General features: G+C 38.4%; 2 protein-coding genes across 2 annotated transcripts; one reads left to right on the top strand and one right to left on the bottom strand.

Moving 5' to 3' along the window:
• Positions 254-5,249, top strand: LOC109225667 (ELF3-like protein 2). Its single transcript, XM_019390416.1, has 4 exons — positions 254-1,197; positions 2,625-3,604; positions 3,806-3,857; positions 4,139-5,249. The coding sequence occupies exons 1-4, from the start codon at positions 952-954 to the stop codon at positions 5,162-5,164; spliced, it is 2,304 nt and encodes a 767-aa protein (XP_019245961.1). The 5' UTR covers positions 254-951; the 3' UTR covers positions 5,165-5,249.
• Positions 5,528-7,635, bottom strand: LOC109226354. The gene is made up of 2 exons (XM_019391139.1): positions 6,620-7,635; positions 5,528-6,397 (listed from the first exon to the last, which is right to left on the bottom strand). Exons 1-2 carry the CDS (start codon positions 7,124-7,126, stop codon positions 5,759-5,761), a joined length of 1,146 nt encoding a protein of 381 aa, XP_019246684.1. The 5' UTR covers positions 7,127-7,635; the 3' UTR covers positions 5,528-5,758.

Below are 12,479 nucleotides of genomic sequence, written 5' to 3'. Positions count from 1 at the left end.
AAGCAAAATGTTTTACTAGCCTCCCTTGAGCCACCCCTGCAGGGTGCATTTACATGTATTTTAATGTAATTTTTTCATATTGATCATGCAATATATGATACAGTTTGACGTATGCGTCGGGTTCGGGTAATTTTTTACTCCACTAAACAAGGTGTGTCCGCTTTTGGTGTGAGATCTTTGCCAGATATTTCATAAAAAGATTGGCCAATTTAGGAAATGTGGTTCTAAAGTGTCCACATTCATATTGATCGGCAACTATTGCTGCGTTTGCCTGAAAGAGAAAGAAAAGGAGAGCGACTCAGTCACTCCCACCATTTCTTTTATTTCTTCTGTTCGTTTTATAATGTTACATACTACGTACTAATATATTCTGTGCCTTTTAATGTCCCTTACTCATGCAATTTCCAGTAATTCTATCCACTTTTTTTGGCCCCACGTTACCCACTTTTTATTCTCCTTCTCATGTATTTGTTGATCTGATCTTCTTCTAAGATTCCCATATGTTGCTCTTCTCTTCCCTTTTATCTTGATTTTCCACTCCCATTTTCCATAGAGATCATATCTTTTTATTTTCTAAGCATTTCAAATGGAAAATTTGTTCATTGTATCACAGCCTGTTTTCTTCTCTCTTTCTTGAATCAAGATTGAATTTGGCATTTAAAACTGTTCTTGAATTGTAATTTCATGTTGTCTTGCTTATTGCTACTGATTTCCAGTCAAAAGAACCAATCTTTTGAGGTGGGCTGATTGTTTGTGGAATTCTTTTGCAAGAGAATTTGGGTTTGTAGTAGTGAGCATTCTTGGATATGTAAGAAGGGTCTCATGAATTATGAAATCGTACGACTCAGAGAATATAAATACTGAAATTTTGTGTAAGTGTGGTATTTCAGCAGTATCTAATTCAAGTATACATACTCCTTCGCCACGACGTTTGTGTCTTAGGCCTTAAGGATGAAGTTAGGAAAAGAAGAAGAGAAGCGTATGGATCCTTTGTTTCCTAGATTACATATAAATGATGCAGATAAAGGAGGTCCAAGAGCACCTCCTAGGAACAAAATGGCTCTTTGTGAACAGTCGTCTAGTACCTTATCGCCACAAAGATTCACCTCTACTTCTGCTCCTGCTCCTGGATCAATGTCAATGCTGCCTCTCGCGCCTAATGGCAGCAACTCCATTCCTGCTGCATCTTCTAGTCTTGTAAGTATAAATTTAGTGTACTCTTATTTTACTTGGGGAATAGAGGGATTTCCAAGTGTTTCTGTTTGAAATTTCAATCAGGCAGAATGGTTTGTTATTTGGTAAACTTTGCATCCCTATTAGGAAGTCAAAGATCAGATTTTTAATACTGTGATATATCATTTTAATAGTAGAAGTCCAGTCAATGGCATTCTATTTAAATGTGTCAAACAACAACGACAACAGCAACAATCCAGTGTAATCCCACTTGTGGGGTCTAGCGAGGGTAGTGTGTATGGAGAGCTTAACCCTACCTTGTGAAGGTAGAGAGATTGTTTCTGATAGACCCTCGGCTTAAGAAACTATTTTGGAAGCAACCAACTATTTAAATGTGTCAAACAAAGTAGAAAATTGATGAGTTGAAAACAATCTATGCAGTCATATGGTCTTAGAAAAGGAGGTAAACTAGGTATAGATATAAGTGTAGTATAATCATTTACTGAAATCTTTTATGCGATTCAGTCACGAGTTTCTTCATCATCCAAAACTTTTGGATGTTGGATCTACTTAAATTCCTTTGTTTAGTTATTGCTTGTCCTGTTTCAGATTGAGTTAGTTTGTTTATCCCCTTTATTACCAACTCATGGTAATCAGGAAATATTGGGATGTGCGGGCACACTAGGCTGGATAAAATTAGGAATTAAGATATCCGGGCGAAGGTAGGCGTGGCTCCCATGGAAGACAAGATGCGGGAAGCTAGGGCTTAGATGGTTCGGGCACGTGCGTAGGAGAAGCATGGATGCCCCGGTAAGGAGGTGTGAACGGCTGGCCTTGATGGATATGAGAAAAGGTAGAGGGTGGCCAAAGAAATATTGGGGAGAGGTGATTAGGGTTGGACCTGGTGCGGCTTCAAATTTTCTAGGACATGGCCCTTGATAGGAAGTTGTAGAGGTCGAGCATTAAGGTTGTAGGTTAGGAGGTAGGAGGCTAACCTGATAGTGTTTTATTACTTCTTTAAGGTTGCAAGTTAGGTCGTAGGAGGTTAGTCTGTTAGTGTATTGTCTTAGGATGCTAGTGGCTCTTGTTGTATCCATGTTACTCCATTGTGTCTGTAGTACTGTGTCATTGTTACTGCTTATAGTTATTGCTTTTCTCTATTTTTTGGTTATTACGTTGCTGGTGTTATCTTTCTTGCTCCCTTTGCTATTACTGCCCCACTGTCTCTTTTCATCTTCTTGAGCCGGAGTAGGGGTAAGGTCTGCGTACACACTATACTCCTCATACCCCACTTGTGGGATTCCACTGGGTTGTTGTTGCTGTTGCTGTTTTGGTAATCAGGAAATAGTACTTTTGCTTCATAGATTATGCCTTGTCTTTCCTTAAATAGGAAATGCTTGGATGCTTTTGACCATTATGACCGAATCACACAAGCTCTTGAACACCTGTAGGTTGGTTGCAACAAAAAGAGTTTATTTGCTAGATCTCACAATTCAACCGAGTCTCCTCATTTTATTGATATACTTCATCCGTATTCTTCTGGAGGAGCAAAATTTACAATGGGACGTCCTGATGTACGACAACTGAAGCCGCTAAATCCTCAAGTTTTAAGTCTTAAAGGGAATTTGCCTAGTACATCTCAGTGTAATCCTCTTCATCCACACAGTTTATCATACTCTAATAGTAACCCTTCCGCCAAAAAGTTTGGAAGGGAAAATGATTGTTGTGGTTCAAAGTTGGTTGCATCAGGGAAATCTCTAGATCATGGAAATATACATAAAAGTGCAGAGAAAGAAAAACTGGTTATATCAAGCTACAAACCTTCTTTGACAGGCGGTATGCAATTAAAGTTCCGGGAGCATAGTATAAATCAAGCTGGAGATCTAGCTCAGTGTCAAAAAAGAGAGCTTTGTGCTAAACTACCAGCTCCTCATCTGTCATCTAGGGATAAGTCAGTGGTGCATAGAACTTCAAGTCCAGTACATACTGAGCTAAATATCAAATCATTTGTATCAAGTGGTACGGAAAATAGATGTGGTTTTGGAGTTGATTTGAATAGGTGTAGTGATTCTACCTCCGAATCTGATGAGGACTGTTGGGATCTGCACAAAAGGAAGGCCACAGCAGATGTTACTTATGCGAAAAATGAAGATGACACAACGAAGAGATGTGCTACCATAATGGAAGGTGCATCGTGTTCCTTTATACCTCGTGAAGAGAACCATCGAAGTCCAAAGCGAGTTAAATCCTCTTCTGACTGTCCTGAAGGCCAGATTAGTGGTACTCAAGAAGTAGGAGATACAGACAGAAGTGAAGAGATCTCAGAAGCTTCTTCATTGAACTCTAGATTAGTAGAAAAAGTATGTCCAGATAATGTCATAGCATTGATAGGTCAAGAACTATTCTGGAAAGCAAGAAGAACCATTGTACAGTAAGTCTCTTTAACTAGTCATTTTTTATGTCTAACCAACTCATTGTGACAGTAAAATTGAAAATTATTGGCTTGATTCAGGGGTTAGTCAAAGATATGTGCTGATTCTAATTTGTCTACTTTCAGCCTGTGTCATGCACATATAATATCATATTTTTTTCTGTGATGTACCATTTAACTTGCATTTTCACTATTTTTCAGCCAGCAGCGAATCTTTGCAATACAACTATTTGAGCTGCACAGGCTAACAAAGGTACGTTCGACTTCTATCAGTTAGATTGCCCTTTCTTTTGTTTTTCTTGAAGAGACAAAGTGCTCAATGGTCATATGAAGGGTGGTTAATTTAGTCTTTCATTTTCGATGCCAGACCTGTATGCTTTAATCGAAGGGCAGAAAAATCTTCTAAAGTCTACTGGAAGTTTTTTAATAGAAGGACCAATTGCAACAAAATCAATAATTAGAAGGGGGTTGAGGAGGTTTTTGATGTTCTGTTTAAATTTTGTAAGAATACTACTTATTCTACAATCTTTACAGGTTCAGAAATTGATAGCCAGATCACCAGATATACTGTTCAAAGGCAACTTCTATCTCCACCAACCTTCCATCAAATTTTCTTCCTTGAAGAAGTTACCATGTGATAATGTTCTTGAACCTCCTGCATTGGCTGTTGAACAAAAGGTTTCTACAAAACCAAACAATTTTGTGCATCCAACAGATAATAATACTTATGAAAAGCTGCTTCCCCTCCGCAAAGATGATGATAAAAAACTCATACCACAGCACTCAGCTCAAAAACCAAATGCAGGGACACCAACATCTACCTCTTTTGTATCTGATCCAAAATTAGCACCTCGGTGCTTCCAACCGCCTCCTGGATATCAGTGGTTAGTTCCAATAAGATCACCTTCTGAAGGACTTGTTTATAAACCTTATTCAGGACCTTCTCCACCACCCCCCGGGTTCATGGCGCCAGTTTATGGTAGTTCCAGGCCTGTGAACCTATCTCCTATAGTTGGAGACTTTTCGAATGTGCCTTATAGTGTTCCGACTTCTCATAAGCAAGGTGTTGGGATTTTTCCTGGTCATGCAATCCCTGATCAGTCCTGCATTCAACCTTATCCCATGCCTGTGATAAAACCATCTAGTTCAAGTTCAGCTGTTGAGAAAATGAATCCATTTCCCGGAATCAGGTCAAGTGAGAGGGAAAATAGCCCATCTATGCATGATGTTAACTTGGTCAGGCCTCATAAAAAATCATGCAATATATCATGCCAGAAGAGCGCGGCCATTTCAGAATATGATCGGACTTTTCAGGCGGATAGAGGGAGTGACATGCAAGGAAGTAGTGCAAGTAGTCCTTCTGAGAAGGTGCAAAGGGATGCACTCTCTCTTTTTCCCATCACACCAACAGCAAAATGTTCAGATCAACCAGTTAAAGATAACAATACGGAGCAGCGAATTCAAGTGATCAAGGTTGTGCCTCATAACCCAAAATCAGCATCTGAATCTGCAGCTCGAATTTTTAGGTCTATACAAGAAGAAAGGAAATTGAATTTTTAGTATCCAAAACCTTATAGCTTGATCTTGTAAGAAAACCCTTTCTTGTTGTACTTTTTCCATTTTTCTAAATTTCCTTCATTTTTTATTTCCCTCTTTGATAAAAGGTTCTTTACTGTAAATATATTCAATACAAAGTAAAAAAGCAACACAGGTTCGTTCTTTTTCTACAATTTCTTCCTTCTCTTAATTTTCTGTGGTTGTTCTTGTGTCAACAGTAATTAAGTAGAGCTTTGTTTTCACGTTGGTGTTTTGGATCGTAATAGCATCAGTGTATCATACCACAATTAGAGCCCGTGACAGATGACAAAATGTTTAAACTTATGCTAGTATGGTAAGATAAGTACAGCCTAGAACCAATAGGATGAGTAAGAACTGAAGATATCCAAATCAGATTATTTTCTTGATAACATCCAAGTCAAATAATAAATACTAGGAATTCATGTAATGTGATTACAACATCATCATATTCAAGAATATCGTATATCTTAGTATATCAGGGGCAATGTCAATCCTGTGTTGTCAGGCCTTTGGTGTTCTGAAGCCGCGAATAACTGCAATCATGTGGCAGAAAGTTTGTTTCATCACAGATTCATATCAGAAGCCCAGATACTTGGACGAGCGTTCTAATAAAGGTTCCAATGTACTAGGAGAAAATTTTCTGGCGAAAAGGGAACAAAGTGAAGTTGTCTGGTTATTGTAGACACACGTCCCGCCTTCCACAATTTTCTTGAGAAACTGATCTGTAATATCAGCCTTTCCAAATGTAGCAGGATGAGCACCACCTCTAGACCAGTCTACTAAAGTGAGACTCCTATTTGCCAGGAGATGAGGAGATTGGATGTGTAACATTGTTGGGAAATAATGCTCATCAACATAACATGATGGTTTGCAAAACTGTTCAAATTTTGGGTAGTATACTTGATCTTTAACAATGTCAATAGCCAGTTTCCTGTTTACTTCAAACCACTGGGATCCTTTACGCCATTCAGTGATGTTAACCTCAGGCGACATGTTCTTATTATAACGCCCTCTTCCAACAGGTCCAGGATCATCAAATACACTTATAAAGCTGTGCCTGGATTCTGATATGTAGCGATAGACAACACTGAAGTTATGGAGAGGAATGCAAGACTCGGATAGGAGGACAAACCATTCATTGGAAATATCAAGCAATGCATTAGCAAGAAGCCGTCTTTCAGCATCACACACGCTCATTTTTCCCCACTCCGCCACCTATGTGAAATTGAAAGCCACACAATTATGACCAGAAATACATATTAGTACTACAATACACTAGCCTCATCAGTTCTACTTCTCATATATCAACTTTTTAAAAGAAAATTAAAGCTACTCACACTACTAAATCCTACAAAGCACAGAACCAGGATCAACAATTGTGCACAATTTTGAACAATATTTGTACAATTAGAACTTAAAGGATGGTGCTGACATTACCTGACTAGGAATTTGCCTGCGATGAAACACTGAGGAAGGCGCGAAATCAGATTTATATGATGGCAAGGTATGAATGTAGATTGAATAAAGTTCTTCATTCCCTTTAAAGAATCTCTCCCACAATGGCGCCAAAGGCAGAGGTCCTCGAGTCAAGAACATGAACGCGATCTTAGGCGTTCTTTTAAAAGGACAATTTTTAATTTGAGGAACAAATGAAGCTCTCCAGAAAAGCTGTCTATCATTCATGTTATGCTGCAAATTTAATGGAGGTCTAATCCAACTCTCTAAACTATTTGGTTTTTGAAAACATGACTGTATTCTTGTTTGTATCACAGGAAGTAATACATTCTGCACTTCTACAAATCTAAGCATACACATACTTAAAATTGAAAAAGCAATTCCTAGACCAAAAAATAGCAGCAGAAACTGAAGTATTTTTAATGGTAAAGGCTTGTTCTGATTTATTACTAAAGTATTAGAGTCTTTGCCCTCCTCTAAACTCCCCATATTCTCAACTCAACTTTCAAACAATACCAACTTACACAAAACAAAGTGGCAATATTTTTACCAAGATTTGGAAGAAAAATCCAATACTATTAAAGAGAATGGTAGGGTGAATTTTCATTAAGAAATTTACTTAAAAACCAAAGCTTTTCATATTTAATTTCTTCAACTTATGGAATGAACGTAAATAGTGATCAACCAACCAATTCAGGCAAAATATTTCAACAAAGATCATGAAAATCCATGTAGGCGGATGTAGAGCTGTCCCTTACCATAAAAAGACTCTAGAAACATGAAGTTGCTATTATAAAAACGAAAAACTAAAATACTAAGATTTGGCTGTTGTTTTTGGGCTTAATAAATGAGAATATGAGAGTGGTTGAAGGAAACAATTACATAGAAAAGACGTTTAGGTTTGAAGAACAAAACTGATTCTTGTTTTCAAACCTTCGCTATATAGAAATTTGTTTAAGTTTTTCCCACTTCCCAATGTTGATGTTGTGTTCTAATAGGTATTTACAATGTGGTTTGGTTTTCTGTACGTAAAAAAAACGGAATGGAGTAGTCTATGTAAGAGAAAGACACGTCCAATAGTTTGGAATAGAGAAGGGAAAGAAAAGTAATCATTGTCTGTGAAAAAAACTAGGAGATGTTAGCATAGTTGTCTTCTACTATATTTTTGCCTTGAAATTTCCAATTTGGTGGCTTTTGTTTTTAAAAAAAATTAACAAAATCGCAAAAACGTTTTTATATTTTTTCAAGTAATTTTTTAAAATTTCTTTTGCATAAATGTTCCAACCAAACAGAAAAAAAAAACTAGAAATTGTGAAAGAGAATTTCAGAAGCAAAAAGCCACCTTAATATCAAATGAATGACATTATTTATATAAGGAAATCTTAGCTATAATTTTCAAATATTACTAATTGTTGTGAATCATAAAATTGTGATTGGTACTATTTAATCTATATCTATCCATACTGTATTAAAAGCACGAATATCCTTAGCGAAATGTCGTTCGTCTTTTTTGTCCTTTAAAAATAAATTTCATAATAGCTAAAATAGTAATTTAAGTTATTTTCCTATTATTTAGGACTTAAAAATCAACTAAATTTTGGTTATTAATTCTTTCCTTATTGAATTAGGTCATAATTGTTAGGAGTTTAAATTCAATTGAGATTTTACCTCAAATAAGGAAAGGATCCCCTTTATTTTAAAATAGTAATATTTCATATTATTCTATGAACTCTAAAAGATCTATACCCAAGGTTCCTTTACAATAAAATAACTTTTTTTCTTTCTTTTAGGCAATAGTATAGTCGTAATCATGGTTTTATTATTAATGTAATATAACTAAATAATCCTCGGCACAAGACAAATAACTCTATGTAATACAAATAAAATATATAACATAAATATAATAGGCAACTAGTTTTAAAGTAAAAAAGGGTAGCCCGGTACACTAAGCTTCCGTTATGCGTAGAATCCGGGAAAAAACCGGACCATAAGGGTCTATTGTACGCAGCCTTATCCTGCATTTGTGCGAGAATTAATACTTCTCATACTTGTCATACAGAATTAATATGTGAATTCACATAAAAATTTAGATGTGTTGACTGACTCTTATAGTCCGGTCTTGTCATACTTGTCAAACAGGAGGTATACTAGCAATTATATTTTAGTTACTCTCATTCCTTCACAATTCTATGTAAAGAAAAGCTTAACAGTAGGGGTGGGCGTGGGTCGGTTAGTATGAAGGTACGGTTCGGTTTATCAGTTTTCGTTTTGTAATATTAATAACCAAATCAAACCAAAGTATTTACGGTTCGGTGCGGTTTTTTCAAGGTTCGGTTCGGTTATTTTTGATTTGGTTTTTCGGTTATTAACGGTGTAAGATTTTTATGTATTGACTCATAGAGACCTCCGAGCTGAATAAAGACCAACAGCAGGAGCATAACCATTAAACTTAGCAGATCGAACAGCACTAAAAAGAGCGTCTTTTGCTACTGGAGAAGTTCGAAAGCATGGTATTGCAGAAGAGTCACCACGGCCCAAATGAATGATTGGCTTCCTCTCATTCTCTTCTTTAAGAGCCCGTTTGCACATACAAAATTTTTCCTTTTTTTCAAAATTTTTTTTGAAAATAATGTTTGGTTATCCCATTCTTACCAAATTTTCCAATTTCACTTGAAAATGGGAATTTTGCTAGTTTTTAGTTTTACAAATTTACCTACAACTACCCACAGAAACACAAATCGCGCAGTGTAACGACCCGCCTGGTCGTTTTGCCTTTTTGAATCCCATTCCCTTAAATAAAACTCCCCGTGCTTGCTTTAGCTAATTTACAACTTGCTGGGACGGGTGGTTCGAAATTTGGAAGAGTTTCGGGTGAAATATGCCCATTTGATTCCTTAGGATTTTCTTAAAAGACTAAGTTTGACTTTGGTCAACAATTTGAGCAAACGGACCCGGATTCGTGATTTGACGGTCCCGGAGGGTCCGTAGGAAAATATGGGACCTGGGTGTATGCCCGGAATCGAATTTCGAGGTCCCTAGCCCGAGTAATGAATTTTTATTAGAAATTGTTAATTTGAAGTTTTAAGGATTTAAAGAAACTAAGTAATCATTGATTTCCTAGGTATCGGGCTCGTATTTTGGTTCCGAAGCCTAGTACATGTCCGAAATATCATTTAAGACTTGCCCATAAAATTTGGTGTCAATCCGAGTAGATTTAGGGCGTTTTGGCCCGTTGAAGGAAAATTAAGAACTTGAAGTTCATAAATTTGATTCATTTGGTTTAGGGGGTGAATTCTAGATTTAGCATTGTTTTGGGTGTTCCGAAGGTTCGAGTAGGTCCGTCTCATGATTTCAGACTTGTCGGTATGTTCGGGCGGGGCCCGGGAGCCCCGAGCGTCAATCGGACGAGGCTCGAGTAAAGTGGAAATTTTGAAAGAGGGATGAAGAACTGCTGCCGCAGATGCGGGATCGCAGAAGCGGCCCAGGGGAGCAAAGCCAGGAACCGCAGATGCGGCTCCCAGGCCGCAGATGCGGCTCCCAGACCGCAGATGTGGTCCCAGCCTTCCATCCCCTTTTTCGCAGATGCGGTTGAAATCTCGCAGATGCAGGACCGCAGATGTGGTCCCTTTACCGCAGAAGCGGAAATCACTGAACCATTGAGGTTCATTAAAGACGGGTTCTAAGTCATTTTTTTTACATTTTCACTCCTCCTTTGGGCGATTTGGGAGCTTTAGAGAGAAGGTCTTCACTTAGCATCAAGAGGTAAGTTTGTTCCACCCATCCTTAGTTTAATACTCGTATTTTAGGTAGATTAAACACTAGAACTTAGGCAAAATCAAAGGGGTTAGAGCTAAACCTAGGGTTTTGCTAAAACTTGAATTTAACCACGAAATTTGTTATGGAATTAATTAGAAATCATATATTATTGATCCTTATGTTGTAAAGAACTAATTCCTTCAAAAAAATTCGGAATCCGGGCACGTGGGCCCGGGGTCGGATTTTTAGAAAACTTGTGTTAATGGTTGGAAGATTTCTTAAATAGCTAGAATTCGATCCTATGAGCCTATATTAACTAGTTCCTACTTCGTTCAACTAGTTTGGGATCGTTCGGCTCCGAATTGAGGGCTTGGACTTGTTCTTGGCATTTGGAGTGCACTTTGGAGCGAGGTGAGTCTCCTTTCTAACCTTGTAAGAGGGAATTGTCCCCATAGGTATAATAATTGAATTAATTGCCATTATATTCGGGGGCTATGTACGCACTAGGTGACGAGAGTCCGTACGTAGCGACTATTATGTTAAGTCCGGGTAGTCTAGGACCCATAAGCATGCTTTACGTGATATTCTAGTACGTGTTGATTAATTTGGATTTATATGAACTATTTTGAGTAAGAAGAATGAGACTAGAGAATGACCCTTATCCTGTTTGGTCTTTTAAAGGAGAACACTTGGTATTTCTGTGTATGGCTACTCCTCATATATATGTTAATTGTTAATGTTGCTTGTTAATGAGCTTATTTTCTATTCGACCGCGTCGCACGGGTGATTCGCGAGCGGGGTAATAGATGCATCTATGGTTCGAGCCGTTCGACCCTCGGCAGTGCACAGTTTATTTTGTGTTGGATCGGGTCGTACGTCCCACGGTGATTATCTGCGTATGTTTTGCTTAGAAATCCTTCAAGGGCTGAGTTACATATCTGCTTAGACTATAGACAAGCATCCTTGTTAGTGTTTGGGAAAGAACTGTTACTCCATGATTACTAAATGTAAATAACTTGAGATATCCATGCTTATTATAAACTCTTCTCATATTAATTGACCCTAGTAAGTATCGAGTCGACCTCTCGTCTCTACTTCTTCGAGATTAGGCGGGATACTTACTGGGTACATATTGTTATGTACTCATACTACGCTTTTGTACTTAATTGTACAGGGTCTGAGGCAGGTACATCTGACTACCAGTTGGGCGCGCACCACTGAGCAGATTTGATACTCCTACGGTGAGCTGCTTTCCTTTTCGTGCCGTGTAGCAGCTTGAAGGAGTTTTCTTATGTATTTATGCTGTCTATTCTGTTCAGACAGTAGGGTAGTGTATCTTGTTGTACATTCTATTAGTCGCCCACTACTTATGACACCAGGTCTTGGCACACACATTAGTAGACGTTATTATTTTGGGTTTGTATGATTATCATGATTTTTATCATCATTTCTAATCTATTTCCAACTTGAAGAATTATTTCAACTATTCTGGGGTTAAAGTGATCGAAAGTTTAATTTGTATTTTTCCGCGTTGGCTTTCCCAGCGATGGCGTTGGGCGCCATCATGACCTATTACGAAAATGGGTCGTGACAATATGGTATCGGAGAACTAGGTTCACGTAGGTCTCACAAGTTATGGGCAAACCTGATAGAGTCTTGTAGATCGGTACGGAGACGTCTGTATTTATCTTTGAGAGGCTATAAGGTATTAGGAAAGACTACTCTTTATTCATCTCCTATCGTGCAGTGATTTAGTATACTAAATTTCCCCCTCATATTCTCTCACAGATGGTGAGGACACACACGACTAACGTTCCAAACCCGGGCGGGGCCGCTCCCCCCGTTGCTAGAGGCCGAGGCAGAGGCCGGGGGAGGGCACCGGCCTGTGGTAGGGGACGAGGGCGTCCAAGAGCTATTCCAGTACCACCACCAGCAGATCCCGCGGGAGATCCTATCATGGAGGAGCAGGGCGAGGTGCCTGCAGCTAAGCCGACCCCGGTGGACTTTGTGACAGCACCGGGATTTCAGGAGGTCATGGGCCGTATGTTGCGGTTCATGGATACCATGACTCAGGCTGGTTTATTTC

Source organism: Nicotiana attenuata, chromosome 5 (assembly GCF_001879085.1).
Source record: "Nicotiana attenuata strain UT chromosome 5, NIATTr2, whole genome shotgun sequence".
Lineage (NCBI taxonomy): Eukaryota > Viridiplantae > Streptophyta > Magnoliopsida > Solanales > Solanaceae > Nicotiana > Nicotiana attenuata.
This window is presented reverse-complemented; position numbering and strand designations above follow the sequence as displayed.